General features: G+C 36.5%; 1 protein-coding gene across 2 annotated transcripts; it reads left to right on the top strand.

The window, feature by feature from the left end:
• Positions 1–1,834: 1,834 nt before the first annotated feature.
• LOC131050119 (uncharacterized) lies at positions 1,835–25,698 on the top strand. 2 transcript variants are annotated; one of them, XM_057984275.2, is made up of 5 exons: positions 1,835–2,835; positions 23,254–23,412; positions 23,707–23,865; positions 23,963–24,518; positions 24,636–25,698. In XM_057984275.2, the coding sequence occupies exons 1-5, from the start codon at positions 2,206–2,208 to the stop codon at positions 25,535–25,537; spliced, it is 2,406 nt and encodes an 801-aa protein (XP_057840258.2). In that variant the 5' UTR covers positions 1,835–2,205; the 3' UTR covers positions 25,538–25,698. The 2 variants fall into 2 exon arrangements, with proteins under 2 accessions (XP_057840258.2, XP_057840257.2); XM_057984274.2 differs by having other exon boundaries at positions 23,963–25,698.
• The last annotated feature ends 2,018 nt before the right edge of the window (positions 25,699–27,716 follow it).

Below are 27,716 nucleotides of genomic sequence, written 5' to 3'. Positions count from 1 at the left end.
AAGGTTGGGAAAGACATTGTTCAATTTTTTTGTGTGTACTGTTGAAAAATTTGATATGGTCAAAATGAGGTAGAGGGTGAAGTTATCTTCTTGCACTCTCTTTGGAAATTCCTACACCTAATGATGTTGGGTTGGATAATGTTTTGGGAATAATCCAAGCTTGGGTGGATGCTCAAGAGGAAATTTTTTTAATAAATAAATGAAAATTCCAATGAGAATGCATATGTTTCTCTTGAAAATGGACCATTAGATTTTTTAAATGATGAAGTAATTGCAATGGCAAAAATTCAAAAGAAAACTAAAAAAATCCTTACTTGGTGAACTAAAAGAACAAGGTTCTCTAATATTTCCTAGTAAGGAATCAAGAGATAATGCTATACAAATTCGAATCATTTAAAATTATTAGGTATGATTTTGAGAGACTTGAAATTATCCTTTCCCCTACTAAAATTCAAGTTCAAAATAAATGCATATTTACTCATCATATTATAATCTAAACTAAATCCATAATTTTTTTTGCATTGTCCAAAGTCACATACAAACACATAAAAAACCCCACACAAAATATTTTCCTGTGTGAAAAAGACTTCCACACATCACTTGTGACTACCCTACAAAATGACATCATAAAAGATATGCTAACGTGGCATTATATTTGATGAGATGGGCCCAAAATCTTAAATTTGACCAATGAACTCGTCGAGATAATTTCTACACAAATCCAAGTCATTTAAAATAGTTAGGTATGATTTTGAGAGGCTTGAAATTATTCTTTCCACTGCAAAACCAAAATTCAGAATAAATGCATATTTACTCATCATTTTATAATCTAAATTATATCCATATAAAAAAATACATTGTTTAAAGTCACACTCCAAAACATTAAAACTTTGCACACAACTTTTGCTTGTGTGAAAATACTTCCACACATCGCTTGTGACTAACTATACAAATGGTACCAACAAAAACATGCTAAGGTAACATCATATTTGATGGTGTGGATCCACAACCTTAAATATAACCAATGAATGTGTTAAGATAATTGCTATACACTTTTAAGTCATCTAAAATTGTTAGGTATGATTTTGGTTTTAAAGTTATCCTCTCCCCTACTAAAACTAAAATTCAAAATATATGTACGTGTACTTATCATATTATAATCTATATCTTATCCATAAAAAAACAATTGCATCATCCAAAGTCACATGTCAATACATTAAAGCCTTCCATAAAATATTTGCTTGCATGAAGACAAGTCCACACATCACTTGTGACCACCCTTCAAAATAACATGAACACAAAAACATACTAATGTGACATCATATTTGATGATGCCAATCTAAAACCTTAAGTTTAACTAATGAACTCGTCAAGATAATTGCTGTGCAAATTCAAACCATTTAAAATCCTTAGATATGATTTTAAGAGACTTTGAAGTTATCCCCTCCACTCCTAAAACTAAAATTCAAAGAGTTTATATTTAAAAACTTCATGGTTTAAGACACTCGAGTTGGAGTAGTACCGAGATGAATGGCCTCATTGGATCCATATTTAACCTTGCCAGAAACTTCATAGTTAAGCGCACTTGAATTGGAGTAGTACTGGGATGACTGACCCTCTGACAAAGCCCAATGCTTCATTTATGTAAGCATCACCTAGATACATTAAATGCTAAATGAACCATTGAATCTTTATGACAAATAGGTTCTTGTGAAGATGAATAAATTTAACTCCAAAACTACACACTTGAATAGTAATAACAACACCGTAATCTATATATTTAATCATCATATTTTAATCTAACTTATATCCACAATTTACACTATCCAAAGTCACACGACAACGCATTAATGGCCCTGCGCAGAACATTTGGTCGCGTGAAAACACTTCACACGCACAACCTGTGACTGCTCTACAACATGATATCATTCTCCTCAATAAAACTATATCCATTGGACGACAACTTTCCCGTTACTACCTAAACCCAGAAATCTGCACGCCGAATTTATACGTGTACGAATCACAACGCCGCCAATGTTAACGTCATTCCCTCCAGTCAAAACAAAAATGGTGTTTCGCTTTCAGAACACAAGGAAAACAAGAGAAAAAGGGGGCAAATTGGAACCTACAGCAGCCTACAATGAAGCCTGAATCCAGAATTCCAAACAGCAGGTAGCAGGAAACCCATAAGATCGGGGGCTGACAATGTCCAACAGAGTGCCCTGCCCTTACTGTGCAGGCACAGAGCAGGGGCGCTGCACTTCCGTAGCGGCGGGGCGCTATATAACAGAGTGTGCCTCATGTGGCCGCGTGGTGGAAGAGCGCTTAACCCAGGTTGAAGAGCTCTTCGTGGAAAGAGCTCAGGACACGCCCCTGTGCATTGTAACCCCCGATTTCAGCAGCGCCCAATGTGACCGCCCGCCGCCGCCGCCCATGGAGGACGACCCCTTCGAAAACACGGGCTTTATTACGGCCTTTAGCGCCTGGTCGCTTGATCGGACGCCTCTTTATACGGTCACGGCCACGACTTTCTGCGGATATTTGGCGGAGCTCGAGCGGGTTCTGCTCGAGGAGCCGCCCGCTGCCCCTGCCTCGTACGAGGGTGTGAATAGTAATAATAATTGCCTGGGATTGGTGGATAATTTGAGGGCTTATTTGCAGATTGTGGATGTGGCGTCCATTTTGGGGTTGGACAGGGATATTTCGGATCATGCGATTCAGCTCTTCAGAGACTGTGCCTGTACGACCTATCTGCGTAACAGGAATATTGAGGCGCTCGCCACTGCAGCGCTTGTGCAGGCCATGCGGGAGGCACATGAGCCACGGACTTTACAGGTCAGTTATCGGTATTTTTCTTTTCTTTTCTTTTAAGCAAGTATTTTGTTCTTTTTCCGTTCCATATAATTTTTGGGGTGGATTCATTTTAATTTTTATCTGAATGGGTTTTTTTAATAAATTTGAGGGGCATTTTACCTCTTGGAATCAACTATTCCTCTTTTGTGTTTAAGATTGTCTCTCCTTTCTACCTGGGGAGGGAGAGAGAATCCTCTGATATACGTTGTAATCATATCATGGGCCAATTTGCTTTGAAATTAATTGAATGTTACCTCCATTTTTTCGATAATCTGGGCGGAAGGAATAGTAACTTGCCTGGAAGTTGGTGGTTTAATTAGGCTAAGTTATTTTTTTTCATTTGTATTAAAGCTGGGCGAGACTCAATGCTGCCTTGTGGCTTATAATTCACGGTAGCTTATGATATTGGGTTGAATTATATTTAGAGTTGTGGAGCAGTTTTCATTTAATATAATATAGTATTAGTTTTTAAGCCATGTTAATGGTAAAACAGATTAAAAAGTAAAAAAATCTAAAAACTGTGAAGTTCATCTCGTTTCCCTTTAATTATTATCAAAACAGATGAGTAAAAATGTCATTAGTCAAAGTGACTCCTCTTAGAGGTCACTTGAGATGATTTAAAATTCTAACTAAAAATACTCATTAAGAGTTCAATGCATTGACAAAATATTAGTTATGTTTTTAATGACGGGTGACTGTCCCTTTTTATATGAACAATCAAAGTGAGACAGAGCTTTAAGAAAAATAGACTTCCAAATCGGATAAAGTCAGACGCATCTCTTTCATGAGAATCTCGCTTCTAAGCTTCTGAATTAATTTTTTTAATGATGAGCCATTGCCCTTTTCTATGAATCTGATCGAGAGATTATTTAAGAAAAATAGACTTCCTAATTGAATAAAGTCAGACACATCTCTCATCAGACCCTTGCTTCTCAATTCATTATGTTTTAATGATGGGCCGCTGCCCTTTTCTATAATTCTTATCGAGAGAGAGCTTTAAGAAAAATATACTTCCAAATTGAATAAGGTCAGACACATCTCTCTTATGAGAACCTTGTTTCTAAGCTTGTGTGAAGTTGACAAAATGTTCATTATTTTTTTAATGAAGAGCCACCGCCCTTTTTATTTAAATCTTAGTGAGAGAGAGCAAATTAAGTTGTTGAGTTCAACAGAGTCAGATACGTCATTGTAGGATTATTCATTAAAGAAACCTGGAACCGAGTTTTAAAATTTAACACAAGGCACATAACAGCTTTATTTGTGAACTGTGAAGTTCCCCATTCCTTCCCGATGCATAGTAGCCAAGTCTTTTGGTATTAAAAAACCGTGTCTAGCTATAAAATATAGCTTTTAAGAAAAGCAAACAAAAAATTGTGATCATTTCAATTAATGCAGCGTTTTTCCAGTTATAAAAAGGCTATCAAAAGTTCTTAAATTTACCATTTGAGGCTACCAGAAGTTTTTTGAAATTTGTGTTCTGATGCTTTGAAGGTATTGAAATTGGAATGTTTCAAGTCTCTGTACCCATTTACTGAAATTTTCATCATAACGATATTATTTTCATATTTGGTACATGTTGTAGGTTTATTTTAATTTGTACTTGCTATAATTGGCATGACAACTAAATCAAATTGTTTTGCTTAATTTTACAATGTTATATCATTTATTTATTCTGCCTGTGTTTTTCTGGTTTTAAACCCAAAAATTCTTGCACTTCTGCTGCACCATGCAAATACCTTGTAAATGAAATCCTACTATGACACATGTAGTGGATCTAGGCTCACTCTGCCTTTGATTCTTTTTGTTAAAAACCCCAAAATTTTTGCACTTTTGCCACGCCATGCCAACACTATGTAAATTGAATCCTACTATGACACATATGATGGTTCTAGGCTCACCATATTCTACGCCAGCTTGGGTTTAAATCTGGTTTTTATGCATGCCAGTGATACATTGTCTCAATCACTAGATCATAACCCAAATGAAGAAATAATTATATATTCACTATTAATTCATTACCTTTGACATTTATTCATGCCTTACCAGGATTTTAAAATTGCTTTAGCAAACTTCTAAATCTTCTATCCATGACCTTGGCAATAAGACTAATTGCTACTACTAGATCTCTCTATACGCAAAAGTAGAAATTGAAAATTGCACATGAATAGAAGTTTGCATATAGATATCCTCTTGGGTGCAAAAGTCATGGTGACAAGTGTATAAGAAGAGGTGAGTTAATTGTACTAATAGAGATGCTACCTCAACATAGGATTGGTGTTACCTTGACAACTAGAGGTAGTGGTGGCACCTAACTGCCTTCAATCAAAGAAGCACATATGTTTATTTTTGATATGTTACATCTAGGGTTTAACCAACCCCAATTAGTGAGGCCACAAACGGGGCACATCTTCATACATTAGGGCACATTGTCCAACAAGTATCAAATTAAGTGACACAAATGTCCACTATGGGACTTGAACTTGGTACTTATTTCCAAACAACCAATAAACATATCATTACACCATTTTACCATGTGTGGAATGCCCCTGGTTGAACCCTAGCGAATTTTCCTCCATTATGTTGGCAGACATGTATATGTACTAGATGGTGGGGCTAGTAGCCATGTGTTAGTTTTGGTGGGATGAAAACCTCACCCATAACACTGGTGGGCACCATTCATTAATAGTCAAATCTTTTGGCGTAGTGGTCACTTAGCTTGGTATCAGAGCTGAGGTCTTGAGGATGAGCCTTGTGGAGTGTGGTGGGCTGCCCCTAGCTAAACCCTGGTGGACACTCCTTCGTCGTGCCAGTGGGCGTGTACTTGAACTAGATGGTGGGACTAGTAGCCATGTGTCCACGAGGGGGTTCACCAGTGGTGGTGTTTTGGTGGAACAAAAACCTCACCCTTAACATTGGTGGGTGCCATTCGTTAATGGTCCAAGCTTTTGACATAGTGGTCGCTTAGCTGCATTGTAATGTCCCTTTTATATTTTTTATGGTTTTATAACTTTTTTTGTATTTTCTGATTTTTTTGAAACAAGAAGCAAACTGAAACTTGAAAATAATAATGGAAAATACTTGAGCCCGCACGGGTAGGTGAGTTGGCTTGGGCCGTGGGTTTGCTCCCCATTGGTCTCGGGTTCGACTTCCTCCCAGGTTTAAGAGGGGGGACTGCTTGCGAGCTGTGGATCCTCCCCGCAGGGGACTAGTCTCGCCTCAGCTTGCCCCTTCTTTGACCCCAACTTGGCAATAAAGTAAGTCCAAGGTAAGACAGGTTGGGTGCTGGGCTGAGTCGCAGGGATACCCTGTCGTAATGAAAAAAAATAAAAAAAATAATGGAAAATACTTGATCCTCAAACACTTCATAAACCAAATCTGAACTAAATTTTGATAAATTTAATGGCTGGTACAAGCCCTACATTACTTCAAATGCTCATATTAGATTCAAAATAAATTTTTGAATTCTTGTCTGATTTTATTGGCTTTTGCAACGACCACAAGCTGGAAATAGCTCTAAAACCGAAGTCATTTGAAATTACAATTTTCAACTCACATACACCTTATTCATATTGGAGTGGTATGGCTGGCTGATCTTGCTAGGGTAAGGGCTGTACAGACTGGTACAGCAGCTGTACGGCTGCGTAGGAGCTTACAATGACTGAAATCATATTTGAAATAACAATTTTCAACCCACATAGACTTTATCCATATTGGAGTGGTATGGCTGGCTGATCTTGCTAGGTTAAGGGCTGTACAGACTGGTACAGCAGCTGCACGGCTGTGTAGGAGCTTACAATGATTGAATAAACTATTTTAACCCTGCTTGCTGCTCGGAAACACAAATCAGACCTCAGAAGTGCCAAATAAGCATGTATGGACTGTCCTCACATTGTTGCCTCCCAATTCAGCAATAAATATTTCAAAAAATGGTTTGCCACTCTTGAAAAATAATTTCTAAAATCTTGTGCAGCTGGGCTACCTCCAAAAATATTGCCAAAATTCTCCAATGATAACAACCAGTAGCTGGTATGACTGCAACAACTCAGATCCAGTGCTTTAGGATGCCAAAAATCTTAAATTTAATATATAAACCCTCAAATATGCGTTGATGATGAAATGATAATTTTCGCTTGTGTAATGTCCCTTTCGCTTGTGTAATGTCCCCCACTCAGGTTTGGTCTAATTTAACCATAATTAATCTATTTCCAAAATACTAATGACTTATACTAACTTGATTAAGAGTCAAGTCTATCTTACACGAGTCAAATCTGTGATATTTGATCTTTCTTTAGTCTATCGAGTACATGCTAACTTACCATATTCAATACTCAAATCTTATTCTGATTCATATAAATCCTTTACACAATAATTATGAATTATTACGTGATATTACAGAGTAATTTTTAAAAGTATTATGTAACCATAACCTATGTCACCAGGTTCGGCCGAATTTCAACCTTGAAGTTCGAAATTCGCCGAACTTGAAACATTTTGCAAAAACCCTAAAAAATTCGATTAAATTCGATTAAATTTGAATTAAAGTTTAGGGTTGCCGAAAAAGGTTTTTTTGCCTTGCGTTTTAGGGTTTCGTCGCGGTTTTAATAAATAGGGCGGTCACGGGAGTTGCGGTCACACCCACGGGAGTCGCCATTGCCCGTGGGAGTTGCCCAGTCCGCCCAACACCCATGGGAGTTGCCCGGAGTTGCAGTCCGCCAGCCCTCCACGTCCGCAGGATCAACAAATCGCGGAAAGGAGATTACTCTTCAGTGGCGGGAGGAATGGGTGAAAACCATCGATTTGATGAAATATTGCTCCGGCCGTCCCACTGCGATTTATCGTATTCGTTAAACATATTTATTAATATATAAAGATAATGATTAAAGGCTCGATGTACTTTAGTTGTGGTGAGCCCCCCACCCCGAAGATAATGTATTAAAATTATGATAGATGTATTTTTAATTTAGTAATGTATAAAGAAGATGTGTTATAAATTCATAATATATTTTTATTTCCAATAATTTTAATTTAATTTAGTAATGTATAAAGATGATGTGTTATAAATAATTTTAATGTGTTATAAATTCATAATTAATTTTTATTTCTGGAAAATAATATTGAAAAATTAATTGCTCAATTAATTGATTTTTCAATTTTAATTTCAATTAGGAAGAATTTAATATAATATTATAGATATATTACATATATTTATTAAAAATTTAAAAAATTACAAATGGCGAATTTAATTTGAATTTTATGCATTTCGAATTTTTTCCTCATCGAACTTCATTCGAATTTCAAAGCTGTCGAACTTCGAATTCGAATTCGAACCTGGTGACTTAGACCATAACTATTATATTTATATCTATTATTATCAATATCTATATTTACAATCATTATATTACTCTTATTCTGATTTGAGTGTATATATATATATATATATATATATATTATAACCAATTATTTATGGATTTCCTAGTATCTTTTTATATTATTACTAATACTATTACCACTGAAAACAATCCTAATTAGTAATAATAATACTATTACCACTGAAAACAATCCTAATTAGTAATGTGCTTAGGGGGTGGTATTGGCAGACAGGTCTGACGCATGTCAGATCTGATCTGCCACTGTCTTGATATCCTTATTAAATATATTGCACTCTATGTTAATATTTTCATTAATATTAACCTCTGCATGGAAACATTATCGGATTTCATATAGTAAAAGTATATCACCATGCATACCTTCAAGGTCAAGGATGCTACCGCCGTAGCTTAATACTATTCTGATTTGTTCTGATTGGTGGTTCCCCATCATATGTATCCCCTTTGTAAATCTGTCTTTGAATGATTTATTCTCTTTATAATTTATATACACATTGGCTGGTGTAATGTTTCAATTATGGCCCTTATGTTCTTTAAATGCATTAATTTCTTTATGGTTTTTTGTAAAACTATGGTTTTTTTTTTTTTGCCGAGTCTTTTGCGAGTCTTTCATGAGTCCAAGTCCAAGTCCAGTATTTTGGTTTGCCAAGTCCGTGGCGAGTCCGAGTTTTAAAACTTTGATTTATAACAGCAAGCCAAACTATAATTTCACACACCAAACTCCTATACACAAATCACCAATCTATGCCAAAACAATGCTACCTGATCTACTCCAAACTTCTCCAACTGCAATAGTTTTTCATCAAATGAAAATAACAATAAATAGGACTGATTACAGACTCAATAACAGCATAACAGCAGCTTACTGCTGTAACACGTTCATAAACCTCACAGGACAGAAAAATCACAAAACTATGTCTCCATACAACACTTGAAGTGAACTTGGAAGCTATAGAAGAAGCAACAAACAAATCCACCAAATTTCCTTCAGCCCAAATACAATTTCAGAGTGAGAATGCCCTCTATGAACAAGGGTTTTTGTGGGTTTCTGTCCACAAGCTCTCTCCTTCAATGGGGTTCCGTCAATTGAAGAAGCTTCCCACAAATCTTCAAATGTAGAGAAGAAAATGATACTCAACAACCCTCCAAATTATCAAAATCCCAATATTTTTTTTCATCATGTATGTAAGATTTGGGTGTCCAAATTCAAACTCCCTCCTTTAGAATTCCTGCATATTTAATAATGATAGTTGCCAAAATTTGTCATTGACTTATCAAAGATTCTTCTCCATTTGTAATGGCAGACACTTTCTAAATTTTATCCCACGACAACTTTCCCAAAATGGCACAAATTCAAATTCAAACTCCCTCATTTGGAATTCCTACTAATTTAATTATGACAGTTTCCAAAAGTTGTCACTGAGTTATCAAATATTCTCCTCTGCTTGTAATGATGGAAACTTTCTAAAATTTGTCGTGCAACAACTTTCCCAAAATGGCACAAATTCCAACACCCCATTAAGTTATTAAAAAAATAATTTAATATTTAAATGTCTTGTTGATACTGAATATTAAATTAATTATTCTCCCTAAGCTTGTCCAATTAACATATGGAAGAATAAAATGGGTTAATAAATGCCAAAATTAAATTTTAATTTTAAATAAAAACGGACATGACAAGTCGTCCCTCTTGGAAATTGTTTGTCCTTGAGCAATGAAAATTTGGATGCTCAAAAATCTCTGGACCTTCCCAAGTTGCATCCTCTGCTGGTAAATTCTTCCATTTAATTAAGTATTCAGTAATGCTTCTGTTCTCAATCTTTTGTCCCTAGTTTTCAGAACTTCAGGAATCAAGATCAAATTCCTTTCATCATCCAAGGGTGGCAGATCAAGTGAAAGCACAATCTACCATCCAAGAACTTTCTTCAAACAAGAAACATGAAATACATTGTGGATCCGACTATTTGGAGGAAGCTCTAACTCATATGCTACCTCACCAATTCTTTTGATGATCCTATATGGTCCATAGAACTTAGGCTTCAATTTTTCAGCCCCACTCTTCTTTAGAGAGCTTTGTCTATATGGCTACAGTCTTAGGAAAACTATGTCTCCTACCTCAAAAGATCTCTCTGTTCTTTCCCTATTTGCATACATCTTCTGTTGGTTTTGTGCTTGCTTTATGTTTATTTTTAGTGACCTTGATATATCTTTACTCTGATTAATTAAGATATCGGGTTCGCCCTTGGACCCCCCTGGTACCGGTCCTGGTTTGAATGGGTTCTTGGTTCAGGTCCGGTTCGGACTGGGTTCGACCAGGGTTCAAAAAACCCAGAGGTGGTCCGTTCCTGGTCAAACCCAGTCAAACCCGGGTCGAACCTAGGTCGAACCAGGGTCGAACCCAGTCGAACCCGGGTCGAACCTAGGCGGACCTAGGTCGAACCTGGGCAGCTGGGCGGCCCAAAAAAACAAATTATATGCAAAATTTAATTTTTTTTTGAATTCCGCCTACTAAAAAGTGAAACTTATACCCTAAAAGTGACTTCTGAAACATTATATTCACTCATTTCACTTCATTTGTGTTGCAAACATATGTTTTATGAGAGCAGGTTGAAGAAAGGGTGAACAAAATTTGGCTTCCAAGATCAAAGAGGAGTTGAAGACTGATGTTTGTTTTGTTGTTTATATGATGCTATGTGACATGCAAATTTTTAATTCATGCTTATAGGCTTCACAAATATATATATATATATATATATATATATATATGAAATTTACATGTTTTTGTACTAACGAACCCAAATGAACCCAAACTCCTTTCCAAAATTTTGCCGTACCGGCGTACCGGGTTCTTCGAACCCGAACCGGTGCCCAAACCCGAACCGGTAACTTAGCTGATTAAGAAGATCACTAGCTATGGTTAGTCTACAATCTGAAAACTATAAATGAGTAAAATGAAAGTGCGTTATACTCATTTAAAGCTCAAAAGGGTGGCGTACCAATGGACATGTGGTGAGTTGTTATGTAGCAGTTTTCTCCCAAGTGCAACCATTTGACCCATGTAGTTTGTTGATTTGAAGCATAATTCCTCAAGTAGCCTTCTATCCACTTATTAACAATTTCTGTTTGGCCATCTATTTGTGGATGATAACTTGTGCTTGGAGTGAATTATGTACCTGTCAAGTGGAAAATCTCCTTCCAAAAAGAACTCATGAATCTACCTTCTCTATCACTAACAATTCTCTTAGGCAATCCATGCAATATCTTTTTGAAAAACAACTTTGCTACTTGGAGAGCCTTAAATTCTGATGTGATATAAAAGAAATTTGCATGCTTTGTCAATCTATCCACCACAACATAAATGCAATCTTTACCTTGGACCTTAGGAAGTCTTGTGATGAAGTCCATAGGTATGCTTTCCCATTTCCCATTTTTGTTCTGGAATGGGCAGCGGTTGTAGCAATCCTACAAAAAAAAATTGTTCTCCTGTGTTCTGTTAGCAAGTCGTACACTCCTTAATGTGTTTATGCATTTCCTTTTTCAGCCCTTTCCAAAAAAATCTCTCTCGAGTCTGCTTATAAGTCTTGTAATACCTGTGATGACCAGCCAAGGGAATATTGTGAAATGCCCTCATTATCTTTTCCTTGATCTTTGATTTTGCTTCTAAAAAGATTCTCTTCTTATAGTATATCAGCCCTTCTGTAATTGTATACTTGTCATCTTGCATCTTCTCATCCAAGACATCATAAGCAATTGAATTCTTAACATATTCAGAAATAATATTATCCTTACAATCATCTAAAATAGTAGACAATGAACATAGAGTTGGTTTCCTGGAAAGTGCATCTGCAACCACATTGGCCTTGCTTTTCATGTACTCTATCTCAAAATCATAAGATTGCAGCTTTTGCTTACCCATTTTTGTTGGCGGTCATTTAGGTTCTTTTGATTCATAAAGAACCTCAAACTATTATAGTCCGTCTTCACCGCAAAATTGCCACAAACAAGATTTTGTTTAAACTTTTCTAGAGCATGCATAATGGCCAACATTTCTTTATCATAAACAAAATATCCCTTCTCCAAATTACATATTTTCTACTCTCATAAGGTATTGGACGTACCCCTTTGATTAGGATAGCTCCTATGCCTTCTCTAGATGCATCACATTCAATCACAAATGGTAAAGGAAAATCAGGAATTGAGCTCATTACCTCTTTGAACTTGTCAAATGTTTTTTGAGCTTCCTCAGACCATACAAAGGCTCCTTTCCTAGTCAAATCAGTCAATGGAATAGCAAGTTGAGAGAAACCTTTTGTAAACCTTCTGTGATAACAAAAAAGCCCAAGAAATCCTTTCAATTGTGTTAGATTGGTTGGTGGGGGCCAATCTAAAATTGTCTGTATCTTTTGCTGATCTACTTGAACACCCTTGGAACTTATGACATGTCCCAATTACAAAATTTCAGTCAACTCAAACTCACATGTGGACAACTTAGCATAGAAAGATTGCTGCTCCAAAATTCTCAAAACAGTGTCTAAATGTTTCAAATGTTCCTTCCATGTTTTACTGTAAATTAAGATATCATCAAAGAATACCAAAACAAACTTTCTGAGTTCTTTACCGAATACCTGGTTCATGCATGATTGAAAGTTAAAGGCATGACCAAGAATTCAAAATGCCCATGGTGACATCGAAAAGTTGTCTTCTCCACATTTTTGTCTCTCATACAAATTCGGTGATATCCCGATCTCAAATCAATCTTGGAAAAGTAAACTGCTCCATGCAACTCATCAAGAATTTCATCAATTCTTGGACTAGGATATCTATTCTTGATGGTCTTCTTATTCAATGTCTTGTAATCTATGCACATCCTCAAAGTGCCATCCTTGTTCTTAACAAGAACCACTGATGATGCAAACAGATTAGAATGTGGTTTAATAAACCCCACATCTAAGAGTTCCTTAATAATCCTCTCAATCTCCTTCTTGTATGCTCATTGATGTCTATATGGTGTAGTAATAACAGGTTTAGCATCCTGTTCTAACTCTATAAAATGCTAAAATCCTCTATTCGGGGGTAATCCTGGAGGTATATCATGCTTATCTAGAATTTTTTGAATTTCAAAATTAAACTTACCTTTCCCATTTGAAGAGCTTGAAGGATGAATCAAACAAGTGGCTGTCCAAGCAACTTGACCCCTTCAAAAAGTCCTCTCCATCCTCTTGGCTGTTACCACTCTAGGAGCTCCATTCAAGATTCCTTTGAGAACAACTTCTTTCGCATCTTATTTAAATCTCAACTCCATAGAGTGATAGTTTTGTGTGAACTTCCCCAAAGAATGTAGCCATTGAACACACAAAACCATAACAGTTTCTCCAATCCCTATCACATAAAAGTCATCACAAACCGTATAATCTCCCAAAGTTATACTCAACTGTTTGACAACTCTATTGCATGATATGGTGAAACCATCCGCAACTGTGTCATTAAAACCATCAAATGCTTCAATTTTCATCCCTCTCTTCACAACTAACCCTTATCAATGAAATTGTGGGTTGCCCGACTATCAATCAATACAGTCATTCGCTGCCCTGCTAACACTCCACGAACTCTGGAAGGATGGTATCTTGGTGCTCCTTAAAGTGTAGCTAGTGAACCTTTTTTTGTAACCTCCTTTTCTTCAACTTCATGCTTTGAATCCTCTACATCTTTGAACTTTTCATTGCCCTCTGAAATTAAATCTTTATCTGAGACTATTTCAATATAGTGGACTTGTCCTTTACCCAAACACCTATGCCCAAGATGCCATGGTTCTCTACAAGAAAAACAAAGCTTCTTCCTTCTAAGCTCATTTCTTGTCTCCTTATCTATCTTCTTCACCACATTAGGAGTTGTATTTTTGGGTGTAGGGTTGGTGCATGTAATAGCCTTTTTTGGAAACCTCCCTTATGATGCCATGTATTGGGTTTGGATGGATGAGAGAATACATTCTTTGGAATGGATGGGTCAAGAGCTAGAGCCCTTTTAATAGCTTCCCGCAAAGAGATTGGTGCTAAAGATTTTACAAATCTGCTGAGAGGGCATGATCCTTTGTTCTGATAATTCAAGTACAATCACCACAAAGAGGATTCATCAAAACTATGTATTTGATAATGGCCTTGAGTGGTATGACCATGAAACCACCATTCATACGCTCCCCCTTCAAGATGCAAGAGGCAAATTGAACCACATCTCTTTCCATCGTAGGGTTGAGCTTAAAATAAGTTTCCATCTTCTGTAGCCATGCTCTAGTTTGAGATCTTGTCACTCCCATCAAAACAAGCAGCTGCAAGTTTTCCGAACTTATACTTCAGATGCTTGCTTTTGTATATCCTTTTCTTATGTGGTTCACTCTTCCTTGCAAACTCTATGTATTCTGCATATGACATCTTTGATTTGATCACCTCTGGTAAAGATTGGTACTCTGCATCCCATATACGAATAGTTTCAGGATTGAAGGCACTAGTGTTCACAGGCTCATTCCTCTCTTGTTCATTTTTTGGCAAGAATATGTTCCTGTTAACTATGTAGCTTTACTTTTTCTTAGATTAGGATGTTGGTTGTGTAGGGCCTCAAGCTGACAACAAATGTCTGGTAGGGATACTTGAAACTAGTATTAAAGTCTCTCAAGGGGAAATTGATGCCCCAATATCAAAAGCTAACCTTTGATTTAGTAATATTGAAGAGGTTTGTTATTGAGCATGCAATGGGTGGTAAGATGGGATAGGAAATAGAGCTATGTTTCATGAAGATGTGTCCCCACTCGTCAAATCGCTGTTCCTGTCCCTTGAAGCGTTTCGAGGATGGGGACTTTTGAAGACGTCCCCTAGCTGTCATCCCTCAACTGAGAAAATGCGGAAACGTCCTGGAATGCATTCCAAAATCAGGGATGACAGGAAACACATAGTGGACACCTGGCTGTCCCTGAGGTGGCTGGTGACGTCTCAGATGCCCCTTGACCATCCTGGGGAAGGCCAAGTTCCCCTTATTGAAAAGCAATTGTAAATTTTGTTTTAATAAAAAATGTTTATAACATTTAAAAAGGACTGTTAAATATATCATGACAGCACTATAACAGCAGCAATAAATATACCATGACAGCAGTATCACAGCAATTAAGTAAATCATAACAGCAGTGACTGCAAAAGCTTTAGTATAACAGCAATAAATATATCATGATTCAGATTCATGGACAATAATATAAGCTATATAACAGTTAATATTAACAGCAATAATTTGGATTTCTGATTTCATTGTTCAAAAAAAGCATCAAACTTCAAAATTCTTATATGATATTAGAGTCAGTTGTTAATGTCAGTTGCAAAAGAGATTTAAGGTGCATTTTCCATGGTCTGGTATATTGTGGTATTGTGTGAGAAGTACAAATGAACAATTTCCTTTTGGAATGTGGTTGGCATGCAGGCTTCTTCAAACATCATCCAACATCATTTAAGCACTGTAATGTTATATTGCTGCTGTTCTGGTGTTGTTCATTAACTTGTAGAAATGGCCCTTGGACTGCCATCCCCGAATTGCATTTCCTTTTGGAATGTGGTTGGCATGCAGGCTTCTGCAAACGTCATCCAATATCGTTTAAGCACTGTTATGTTATATTGCTGCTGTTCTACTGTTGCTCATTAACTTGTAGAAATGGCCCTTGGACTGCCATCCTCGAATCGCATCCCCTGCCATCCTGCCAACCCCATCTCGACAATGTCATGGAACACAGAAGAACAAGGCAAAGTTTGTTTAGAAGAGCCTGAAGATTAAACATAGGGCCTTCGACAAAGAGATGATAGTAGACTTCATGGCATTTGTTGAGAAGGAAATCAAAGATCTGGATCTTCGATGCTAAGTGATTAGGATATGGAATTCCTGAAAGCCATAGATGGGGCTCCGAGTGTGGGGATTTCCTCCAGCATAGCCAATCTCCTACTCAACCCTAGACATACGCGAGAGAGGTGGAATATTTTTGACGTGGCTCAGTCATTGTCTTGTGCCTCCTTGCTTTCGAATGTGACAGGCTAAATTCTAATTCATGATGGCTTTGAAGATGTGGTTCACCAGAATGAGGTTTATTTCAATTGTGGCCTTGATCATTTACATGCTTCAAACAAATGGCAATTGTGTTTGCTGCAATTGGTGGAGGAATTGGCTATGGATCTAAAGGTGAAGCTCCCTGTGGAAACTATTCCAACATTGTCTGACTCAGAGGATGTAGAGATGATGGCTCTATCGGGTATGTCTATGCCTAGTGTTAAATGTAATGTTACTTCGAGTGATGACTCGAGACCTGCATAATTTGCCCTAATCCCCATTATAGACTTTGTTTATAACTCTGGTTTATCAAGTTTGTAGGGTAGTAATAGTCCGTTATTAATGCTTCTGTTATTTTATGTGTAATCGGTCATAGTTTTCATGTTGTGATCCTTTGGCGATCTTTTAGGCAAGTGCTATGAAGTTTTGTGTATGTTTGATTGACAACTCATTGATTGAGCAATCCTGTAGATGATATTAACTGTCTATGAATATGGACCTGGTCCTTTTTCTCGTGGGGTTTGCCTCCTTTTTGGTTCTCGGGCCTGCCAAGTTTATTATCAAAAAAACTATTTGAAACCTAAAAAATAAGCATTTAAATTCAAAATACCACATATTATGATGCTAAACAAAACTACCATAAATATTATATATTTAAAATGCGGTATACTAATTCAATATCAATTAGTATACTTAGCAATTAGAATACAATTATTAATCCATATAATTAGCAATTAGAATCACCTTGAGTGGAACTGTTCAAATGATGCAATAAATCTAGGAACAAGTCTAGATGAAGCTGTGTCACAAGATTTGTGTGGGATGAATTCAAATTCGGTGAGATTAAACATCCAAACAAATTCATTAGCTTACTAAATTTGAGAAAAAAGTTTGTTTTAAATTCAAATAATATAAATCTACAATTTTATATTTATACTTTAGTTAAATACAATATACTAAACTTTAATTTAAAATTTTAACATTTAATAAATTTAAATTTTAAATTCTAGCGATTAAATAAATTTAAAATTTTTGAAATTGAAATAAATTTTAAAACTAAATAATGTCAACTGTATAGAATATCAAATAATAATACTAATAATAGTTATTAACAAGAAACTTACACTACGGAAGTTTTATTTTATTAATTTTAAAAAATGTGAATTTAAGAAGTTTAAATGGGAAAACAAAACATGAGGTAATTCTATTTTAATGCGAATATAAATATAATATAATACATCTATGAATGAATCTACATCGATTATTAATAAAAATAAGGAAACAGGCGTCATTTAAACAAAATGTCTTGGCATTTTCAACATCATGTAGTCGAAGATGCTTACTGCAGATTATGGGCTTCTCCATTAGTTAGCAGAAGCCTCTGCTGATGTATACATAGACACCATCAAATTGGCTTCAAATGGAAGGAAACACAAGTGTTTTTTGTAGAGAATATTGTTGTATTTTATGGGAATTTTTTTTTGGTTGTTCTGGCTCTCTTTTCACCCGACTTAATATTGTAAACTACTAGTACTGCTGCTCCAATTGACCTTCTATGATCAGTTGTGGATGTGCATAATAATTTGTTTCTTTCATCATAATCTAATGTTTAAGAACGTTAAAGGTCTCTATAACAAGGATAACTTCATCTTTGACACATAGTAGGGGTGCCATGGCAAATTTCTAAGTCATGCAACTGTTGGCCATAAGTGTTGTTCCTTGTTTTGGCATTGTTCAATCTTGTGATGTAGAAGCAAACAATGTAGAGAAAAGATGAATTTCTTGTTTGCCCTTACCTTGTATTATATATCATCTTTCCATTATTCAGTACTTCGTTATAGCTTAAGCCCTATGATATAGAATAGGGATTGTCTTCATTTCAGCATCACCCTTTCTAAAGGAACTGAGCACCATCATACATACTGATACAATTATAGGATTCCCTACCCGTTCAAGCTTCCAGCAATGCTTAGTTTAAGTTAGTTATAATACCTTGTTTTTGCTCAGACTCATGCAGTTTTAGATTGATTATGAATCTTGACGATGACATCAAAATGCATAATATGTGATTAAAGGGGCTGTGGTCAATTTGTTTTGACCACTTGGTTCTTATGTTGGGGACTGAGGTTCAATTATCCCAATGTTAGTGTGCAGTAGGCCCACAGGTGTTGACAGAGGAAAGCAAGCAGGAAGGAGTAGCTGCCCTGCAGGAGCAGGTAGGAGTTCAAGCTATAGGAAATAGAGGAAGAAGATAAAAGTAGATGCCTTGTAGGAGTCAGAAGAGAAGAAGAAGATAAGACATTCAAGTCATAAGAGTGCCATAGGAGGAGGAGTTTGAAATGTAACTGCAGTGGTATCCCCCACTAGTAGAGCATTTGTAAAAGTAGTCTCACAACAAAATGAATTGTATGGGATGTGGGTCCTATGGACAAACCCTCACAATTCAAGGGTGCTGGTCTCAATAGAACCCCCAATCTAAAAACAAGTAAAAATCACATAATATGTGTCCCAAATGTAATGCTCCATTGTGCCAAGATTGTTTTGTAAGAGTGTCTAAGTAAATATCTCAATAAAATATTGATGCGTGCCTGCAATCAAGTAACATCCATGTAATAGATAGAAATTCACTGATGTAAGACCATTGAATATGCCATATTCCTCACAGAAATCTGCTCTTATGGCTGGAAACGTTTCAGTGCTTGAAATCTGAAATATGGGTTGAATAAAGTCTGAGTTTGAAACCTTGAATCTGCTTGCAATGGAAAATAAAATAAAATATCTGTTTGTACAAAATCTGGATTCTGAACTGTATAAACATAACCATGAAAAAGCTGGAACCTGGAGCTTTAAAACTGAACTGGAAAGATAAAATCTAATTTGTTTTGCTTGTTTTATTTATCTTTGAACTGAATGCGGAGTTATCAAAAAATGGCCTCAATTTTTCAAACAGAAAAATAGGAGAACAAGAAGTTAATGAAAACCACACAGTAGAGCATCATCAAAAATGGAACTTATATTAGGTACATAAAGCGGAAGGAAACTTTTCCAAGTAAGAACGCATGCCGACCCAAACCTGAAATCAACCAAGCATCCTCACAGACAACCTACAATAACATAAAAAAAAAATTAGATTCTCTACCCTAATGTTGTTTTCAATTGTAATTTGTCTTAAGGGCCCACTTATTATTACTTTTCCTGTGTTAAATAACAAAGAAAAAGTCTTTACTTTATTAGCTTACGTTTTTTGCCGTAAGTTTTATTAATTATATATATATCATTAGGGTTTGACAAGATCACATCATATTCATATACTATCAATAATATTATACAAGCATATTAGGGTTTGGAGGAGGAGACATGATGGGTCTGCCAGAAGCCATTTCTACACTAAGCCCAAGAGTGGATATCTGCCAAAGCTCTCTTTGCTTGCTTAGCGGCTTGTACCTGCTTTCCCCATCAATGTCTCATCTTCCTAAAGACAAGTGCCATCTTGTGGAGTTGGGCAGAGGTCGTAAGGGTGTTCCTTGGCTCCTCTATGTAAGTGACCTCTTGCCATTGGAGCCATTATGGCCCACTCTAGGACGGCCTACTTACGTAGCCCTCTTATACCCTTTTTGCTTACACCCGAGGCCCTTCCTACAAGAGGCTTTCAGACAATCAAGCATATCTTATATTCCACAAAGCAACACACACACACACGTGCACATATATATGCCACAATTGATGGTGAGAAGGAAAGTGCTGAGGATGGCAGATCTGATATGAAATCAGTCTGCAGTACTATGTCTGATCTGAAGATGAATCCTTTGATGTATATGTGTTCAACTTCTGGAGTCGATCCTAGGCTTATGTGCCCTTCTGCTGAATGCTTCGATCTTCCCTGGGTAAAGGTAATTGCTTGCTCACTGTTCTTTGATTTGTATTTCAGAGAGTGGATGAGGATACAAATGACTGTCCCTGCTGCTGTTCGATTTCATAGACATTTAGTCTTCATTCCAATTTATTGATACCATGCGCCATGGCTGTATATCTGAGAGTCCGATGCCTTATATCAGATCTGTTCTCTTGATCAATGATGATTGCTTAATCTTATTTAATAGATGCAGATCATATATCTAATCCTTCTCCGTAAATACAAATCTCACTTATGTATATCCTTGAGTGGAGGCGAAGGTTTCCCATCCTTTGCATTGCCATCTTTCATATGGAGGCGTTTTTCCCAATCACCGCTCTTAATCTTCTTTGTAATCGCTCTCTTACATTTAGTTAAAGTGCTGCATCATATACCTAATCACTTGTCTTTTATTGATTATATCAATCACTGCCTTATACTTGTGTGATCACTACCTTAAAGTAATTCTATTTATGTCTTATGCAATTTTATTCTTTAACTCTATTTATCTTTTATGTTTGTTTATATTAATCATTTAACAAACAAATCACTAATCGATCAAGTGTCTTTTATTTATTCCTGTTTTCTCATTGCTTTTCTCCACATTGCTTTAAGCATTCATGGCACGTCTTTTTAGCTGAAGCATGTAAATGCCTGGGACGTTGAGGATATTAAAGGTATACCATAATACATGTAGATTGTTGACTACATCTGTGAAATGACAAGCTGCCTCATTGTGCTCAACAAAAAAGAATAATAAATGTTGCCTAGTATCCAAGCCAGCTCTCACGATTTGATAAGTGGGACTGAAATAAATATTCAAAATATAACTCAGGAAGGCAAGATCTCTCAAATTATATTAGCTGGGAAAAAACAAGGATAAACGACTTATGGAGTCAATATATATTCAGCATATCACCAAACAGTAATAGACTCAGCAGACCAAAATGAAAATGAATAATTCAAAAATCAGATAATCTATTCAACAATATACAAGCGTATATAAAGAGATTACAAGCACGATGTTCTAAATTAAGAACAAGTTGTTTAAAGTGAACTACTAAAACGCTAAACGCTAAATAAAGCTTAAAAGCTAATTAACTAAAAAGAAAAAGCTAAATACTAAATAAAGCTTAAAAGCTAATTAACTAAAAAGCTAAATGACCATTAAACAAGGAACTAAATATAGGTGACTAAAATATAATTAAATATTCTAATACCCTCCCTTAATGGTCATTCTATCTACTAACTACCCTACAGAAGACACTGCAAGTCTTTTGATCACAAATGAAAAGAACACTGCTGCGGTAATGACCAAGAATACCAAAATCCATCCAACTTGACGTTGGGTAACCAAACAAAAAACCTGAAACCATGATTTTGAGGAAAAATCGACAAACTCTCCAAAACTAAAGATACAAATCATTATTTTTGTGGAAAAAAATGGTAAAAACCCTTGAAACGTCGCGCGGTAAAACCCCAAGCATCACGCGGTAAAACACTAGTCATCATGCGGCAAGACACCAGATATCACATGGCAAAACAACAAACATCATGTGGTAAAACAACAAACCTCACGCGGCAAAATAGTAGACGTCACGTGGTAAAACAACACTCCCTGATTTTGAGGAAAAATCAAGCAAAACCCTCCCATGATTTTTTGTGCAGAAAAATCAGAGAACCCACGCAAGCTTTGCGGATGACAGATAATAATTTTTAAGGAAAAAATTTGGAACTTTGCGAACAATTTCCGAGGAAAAAAAAATGTGAAAACTAACCAAACAGGAAATTCGCTTATCACAAAGCATAGAAGGCTGACTCCTTCTCTCTAGAATGCTTTGCAACATGAGCCTACTCCTGTTCTTGAGACCCTCCCAGCCTAGATTGCATGGATGCCAACAATTTCTTGCAATCTTTCTGATACCACGAAAAATATAGATGATTTTTTTTTTTTTAAAAACACAAAAAAAAATAGGGGCAGAAACCCTAGGTCGGACGTATAACATAAACAGCACCCAGAAGACATGAAAATTCCTGACGTCCACAGGATTAGCAGAAATCAAGGACTGATTTTAAATTCCAAGGTAAATTTACTGGCACAAAATTTAAAGCACAGAAAACGAGGCACCTAACAAAATCCAAGACCAACCCAAAAAAGCTCTCGAAAAACCCACCAGGAATCTGAAATCGGAATGCAAGTCTGACGGCTCAAAAATTGAGGCACGGAAAACGATGCACCCAGATAAATTTGACAATGACCCAGTTGAGGTCTCGAAAAACCCACCAAGAATCTGCATCCAGAATAAAATTTCGACTTAAATTGAAGGGTCAAAACCCTAGTCGAAAATTGCAAAAACCCTAGGAAAATTTTCAACCTCCAAAAAAAAATCCGCCCAGGAAGAGAAAAAGACCCTGCTCATTTTAAAAAAAACAATTTAAAAAAAATCTCTTCAATAAAAACTTTGAAAAATTTTAATAACAAAAACTTTCGAAATTTTTAATTTCCATGTTTTGATACCATGAAAAATAAATTGAATGAATAATTCAATAATCGGATAATCTATTCAACAATATACAAGCGTATATAAAGAGATTACAAGCATGACGTTCTAAATTAAGAACAAGTCGTTTAAAGTAAACTACTAAAAAGCTAAACGCTAAATAAAGCTTAAAAGCTAATTAACTAAAAAGCAAAAGCTAAATGCTAAATAAAGCTTAAAAGCTAATTAACTAAAAAGCTAAATGACCATTAAACAAGAAACTAAATTTAAGTGACTAAAATATAATTAAATATTCCAATACAAAATACCTTAGGGTCCTCATTATAAGTTTGCAGAACCCACAGAAACCACTCATAATTGCATTTAAAAAAATGTGTAGATTGATTGCTCTAAGCGATGATTGTGAACTCATTAACTCATTATTCATTTTATATCAATGACAAGGGGTTTTTAATTTGTGATTGGAGCTGACAGGTATTTGAATTACAATGTAGTTTTAAACACAACCTGCATGCTAAGCTGACTAGATCTTGTGTATGTGTTACAGGAGATTTCAGCTGCAGCTAATGTTCAACAGAAGGAAATTGGAAAATATCTCAAAATATTAGGTGATGCTCTAAAGTTAAGCCAGCCTATTAATAGCAATTCAATCTCTGTTCACATGCCAAGATTTTGTAGTTTGCTTCAGTTGAGCAAAACAACTCAGGTATGCTTATTGGAAAACCAAAAATCTGATAGATGCAGTGCTTTATAAATTTCTATTTATGGTCTTCATAACATCAAACAAAGTTTGTTTTTTGTCTGTAAGTTCTGTTTGTTTATATATGCGTGACCTTTTTATTCATCAGTCAATTAGCTTTGTTCCATCATCTGTGCTATGTAATCTTAATATATATTTTATACAATTTAGATCTATTTGTCATTTTCTTCCAATGTTCTAGCTTTGACCGATCATTTGTGCTATCTAATCTTATTTCATACTTAAATTTGAAACTTCCAGGACCTGGCAACTCACATAGGAGAAGTAGTTATCAACAAATGCTTCTGTACTCGCAGGAATCCTATTAGTATCTCTGCAGCTGCTATCTATCTGGCTTGTCAGCTGGAAGACAAACGGAAAACACAAGCTGAAATTTGCAAAGCAACTGGGCTTACCGAGGTATGGTGGTTATATATATTTTTGTTTCTTTATAGTTAAGTTTCTCACTGTGTGTCATTTACTTTTATGGTCACACATTTGTAATTGAATCCACTAGGTAACTTTGCGTAAAGTCTATAAAGAGCTGCTTGAAAATTGGGACGATTTACTGCCAAAAAATTACACACCAGCTGTTCCTCCAGAGAAGGCATTCCCAATGACGGCGGCAGCATTGGGCCGTGCCTCTGCTGCAAGAGCTGATATTAATGGCGGAGTGTTAAATGTGGCTTCTGCCTTAGACTCTTCTGTGACTGTGACTTCAAGTTTGTCTAGTGCCACTGTTGTCCCAGAGTGCACCCAGGGGACTGGATCAGGATCTTGTAATCCATCAGCTTTGCAGTCGTTTGGCCATAATTCAGGTTCTCATACATCAGAATATGTCAGTACCACCAACTTTAGGGCGTCTACACCATCCTCAGAGGGAAAGAGTACAGGGCAGATGTTTGTACTGCAGACCGTTGCTAAAGAGGAGAATATGGATTCCGAAAAAAGAGTAGGTAAAAACCCAGAAGATTTAGATAAGGACTATATTCAAGATACAGAAAACAGAATAAACAATGTTGACCCAGGGTTGAACTCAGGCAGTTTAAATTTTATGAGCCAGTTTTCTACAGGTATGACTAATTTTAGACCTTCCTTTTTACCTTTTGGAGATCCTAGGATGTATTCTGAAATGAGTTCATCAATTTGGCAACCTCAACTACTGTATGGTGTGCCTGCATTTAGAACAGCAGAAGACAAAGGAGGGAATTCAAGCAATAGGAAAAATGAAGAGCCTTTGCATTCGACGACCAAAGGATATTCATTTGTATTGCCTAATTTAGGAGAGATGAATAACCACACATTTACTTCTTCCCCTCGACCTGATTTTCATCGGGCTGTCACAAATGCCACACATAAGTCAAGTGAAAGTGATCAGAAAAATGACATTCAGAGGGACAGGGAGAAGGTAAATGCCAAGGAAGTGAGTTGTGAAAGAGAGGGCAATGGAGCTGGAAATCAGGTATTGCCACAATTCTTGAGAGGAAGTCCAGCAGCTCTGTTTAGTACATTTGGGCCAGTTGCTTCTGCTACCAGTTCAACAACTACTCAAAGTTTCCCCTCTAATATTTTCTCCTATCAGAATCCGTTGGGTTCTGGTTTACATGGTATGCTTACACCTCAGATTCTCTCAAACTATGGAGCATTCTGCCACAGTATTGCTCCATCTGCAGAGATGCATGTTAGCCCTGATAAAGGAAACCTTTCTCTATGGGGTGACAAACTTTCCCATGGAACAACCCCCACCAGTGCAGTTGGGGAGGCTTTAAGTAGGTTAGCTTCTACTAATATAGGTACTGGCATGTCTATGGTTCAGCCAAAAGGGAGTCAACCAAGCCCTTCTCATTCTGTCTGGTCACAGCCTCCCCAACAATTATCGTTTTCAACTGTAAATGGAGGAAATCATGCTTATGGTAATACTGGTGATGGACATATTAATCTTAAAAGAGATGTTCTTGAAGGAAATGTAATATCAAATATTGGACGTCCACGAAGTTCAGGGGAAGGGACAAACCTTAATTGGCCTTCCAGTGAAGGGCAGAGTATTACTGGACTAAATCTGTCCTTTGGTCCAGACCATACTGCAGGATAAATGTCTTTTTCAATTTACTAGAGCAAGAATTTTTGGTTGGCAACCCTGTGGCACAGGTCTCTGTTGTTTCATAATGATTAGCCTTTCAAAAGCTTCTTAACAAGATTGTAACTTGTACAAATCAAGAACACTCGTATATAATAGACTCCTGCTTTCTCAGATTCCATGACTCAAGTTTGGCCAATTATTTGTATGTAATCTTAATTTTACATTTTTTTTCCTTTCAAATTGTCACAGTTCTTTTCCTAGGAAATTATTCTTAAGTACACTGTATGTAGTTCTTTTATTCCTGGACTGCATGAATCTGATTAAAGTGTGTCACTAAAGGCACGCTTCTTGTTTCTAGTATAATATGGGGATGGAGTTTTATGACATTAACTTTCAAATGTGCATTTGCATCGGATTACCAGTTAAAATTGGTCTGTAATCTTTAATCAAGCAGCGTTGTGATATGAGAATACACCCTTAAGCAGCTGTACACAATTAGGGAAAATTAGGTAAGTTTGGAAAATTAGGAAACATATGTATTGGATTATTCAACAATGGAAATACAAAAAATCATAACAAGTGGGGATTGCTAGGGGTCGCTAGAGTTACTATATATGCTCGATATAGTAGAACCTAAGGAAAATCATTTGTGTTTGTTTGATCAAGTTTTGACCAAGGGGACAATGGTGAATGGGGGATTGAGGTTTGGGGAAAGCTAGAGAGATCCATGAATTTCATCCATGCATTCCCTGTTTTGGTTCATTGGGGAGGAGGGGGTGAAAGGTTTGTGACAGCATGCCTAATAATCCTTGATCAACAATAGAAATACAAGGAATGCCTCTTTGTAAGGAGATTGGAGATTGACTCAAAACTATTCTGGTTAATCCCGATTAAGTAGAAAAACAACAAAACATCACATAATAAAACCAAATTTATGATGACCTTTTGTTAACAAAAACTCAAATTGTGGACATGAGTGAAACAATTGTGGAGGAATTTATGTCCAAATTCAAGACCCTTTACCCTTCCTACGGTGTGGAATCCAGTTTTTGATTAAATTAGAGCAGAGAATCAATGATTGTGGAGCTGTGGGAGCGGTGCAAATGGGATTGTTTGCCCCAAACAGGCTTCTGGGATCGACAGTAGTGTGGTTGGTGATTGTGCTGGTGTCGTGGCAAGGTAGGCCAGATGGAAGACCATTCCGACATAGATCTGCAGAACCTGACTGTTGGAGAGCAAGCCTAATCGGAAAATGACAGATATGCAACATGTTGTTAGCAAGTGAGACACGAATTGATTGGCCCGAATCATGTGCTGCATGGCTGCATATCAACTTTTGTTGGCAGTTTCACTCATGCTCTCAAGCAATTAGTAGCGAGTGGAATTAGATAAGGCTTCATTTCAGCTGTTGGCAGTTTTACTCATGCTCAATTAACCATTCGTGAGCTTTGAGAAATAGGCGATTGAACAAGAAGCTGAGATGTTGGAAGTATTGTGCAGGAGCACTAGGAAGAGCTTGGGGTAATCATGAGGGGGTCTCTTCATTCTTAGGTTGTTACTTGCCTTCATAATAAGTTCATGATAAGGGGTTCTCCCTTATTTTCTGCTTTCTAAGGCTATATCAGTCATGATAGTTCTTTTAGGTTTAATTGATCATAAGGAAGATCAATGCTTTTTTTCATTTCTGTTTCAAATTCAAATTTAAACCCTTGCAAGGGATCACAAGAAAATAGGAGTTATTCATTTTTAACACATTCTTTAAAAAGGTTGATTACTGAGATATAGTTTTTTGAATCATTCAATGTTCTATGAATTTTTTAAATTTGGTATGATCGATGCTGGTACAGAGATTATTTTTATGTAGGAACACAAAGCCAGAGCCAATCGCATGTAACATTGGTGCACCACTCTTTCCAACAAATGCACCCGCCTGCTACCAAGCAAAGCACCACGAGTCAATGGTTTCCACGACACTGAAAAAATCTACGTGAAATTAGTACTGGAAAAAATGTTGCCTAAGGTATGCAACTTGAGGGGATCTGTAGCTTTCAGATTAACATGAGTATGATACACAGTGGATAGATATTGGTCAAATAGTTTTGTACAACTTGAAAACAATTTTGGTTTTGGGGATCATTTGATGAGTAAGACGACAACTCTGGCAAGGAGACGGGGAGCCTTTTTAAAAAAT

Source organism: Cryptomeria japonica, chromosome 6 (genome assembly GCF_030272615.1).
Source record: "Cryptomeria japonica chromosome 6, Sugi_1.0, whole genome shotgun sequence".
NCBI classification, from domain to species: domain Eukaryota; kingdom Viridiplantae; phylum Streptophyta; class Pinopsida; order Cupressales; family Cupressaceae; genus Cryptomeria; species Cryptomeria japonica.
The sequence above is the reverse complement of the archived record's forward strand: the minus strand, read 5'-3'. Positions and strand labels throughout refer to the sequence as shown.

What these genes read in the sequence shown, in the direction of transcription:
- LOC131050119 (XM_057984274.2), top strand. Translation starts at nt 2,206, where the DNA reads ATGTCCAACAGAGTGCCCTGCCCTTACTGTGCAGGCACAGAGCAGGGG. An exon ending in ATGAGCCACGGACTTTACAG is followed by an intron (nt 2,836 to 23,253) that starts GTCAGTTATCGG and finishes TATGTGTTACAG; the next exon opens with GAGATTTCAGCTGCAGCTAA. An exon ending in AGTTGAGCAAAACAACTCAG is followed by an intron (nt 23,413 to 23,706) that starts GTATGCTTATTG and finishes TGAAACTTCCAG; the next exon opens with GACCTGGCAACTCACATAGG.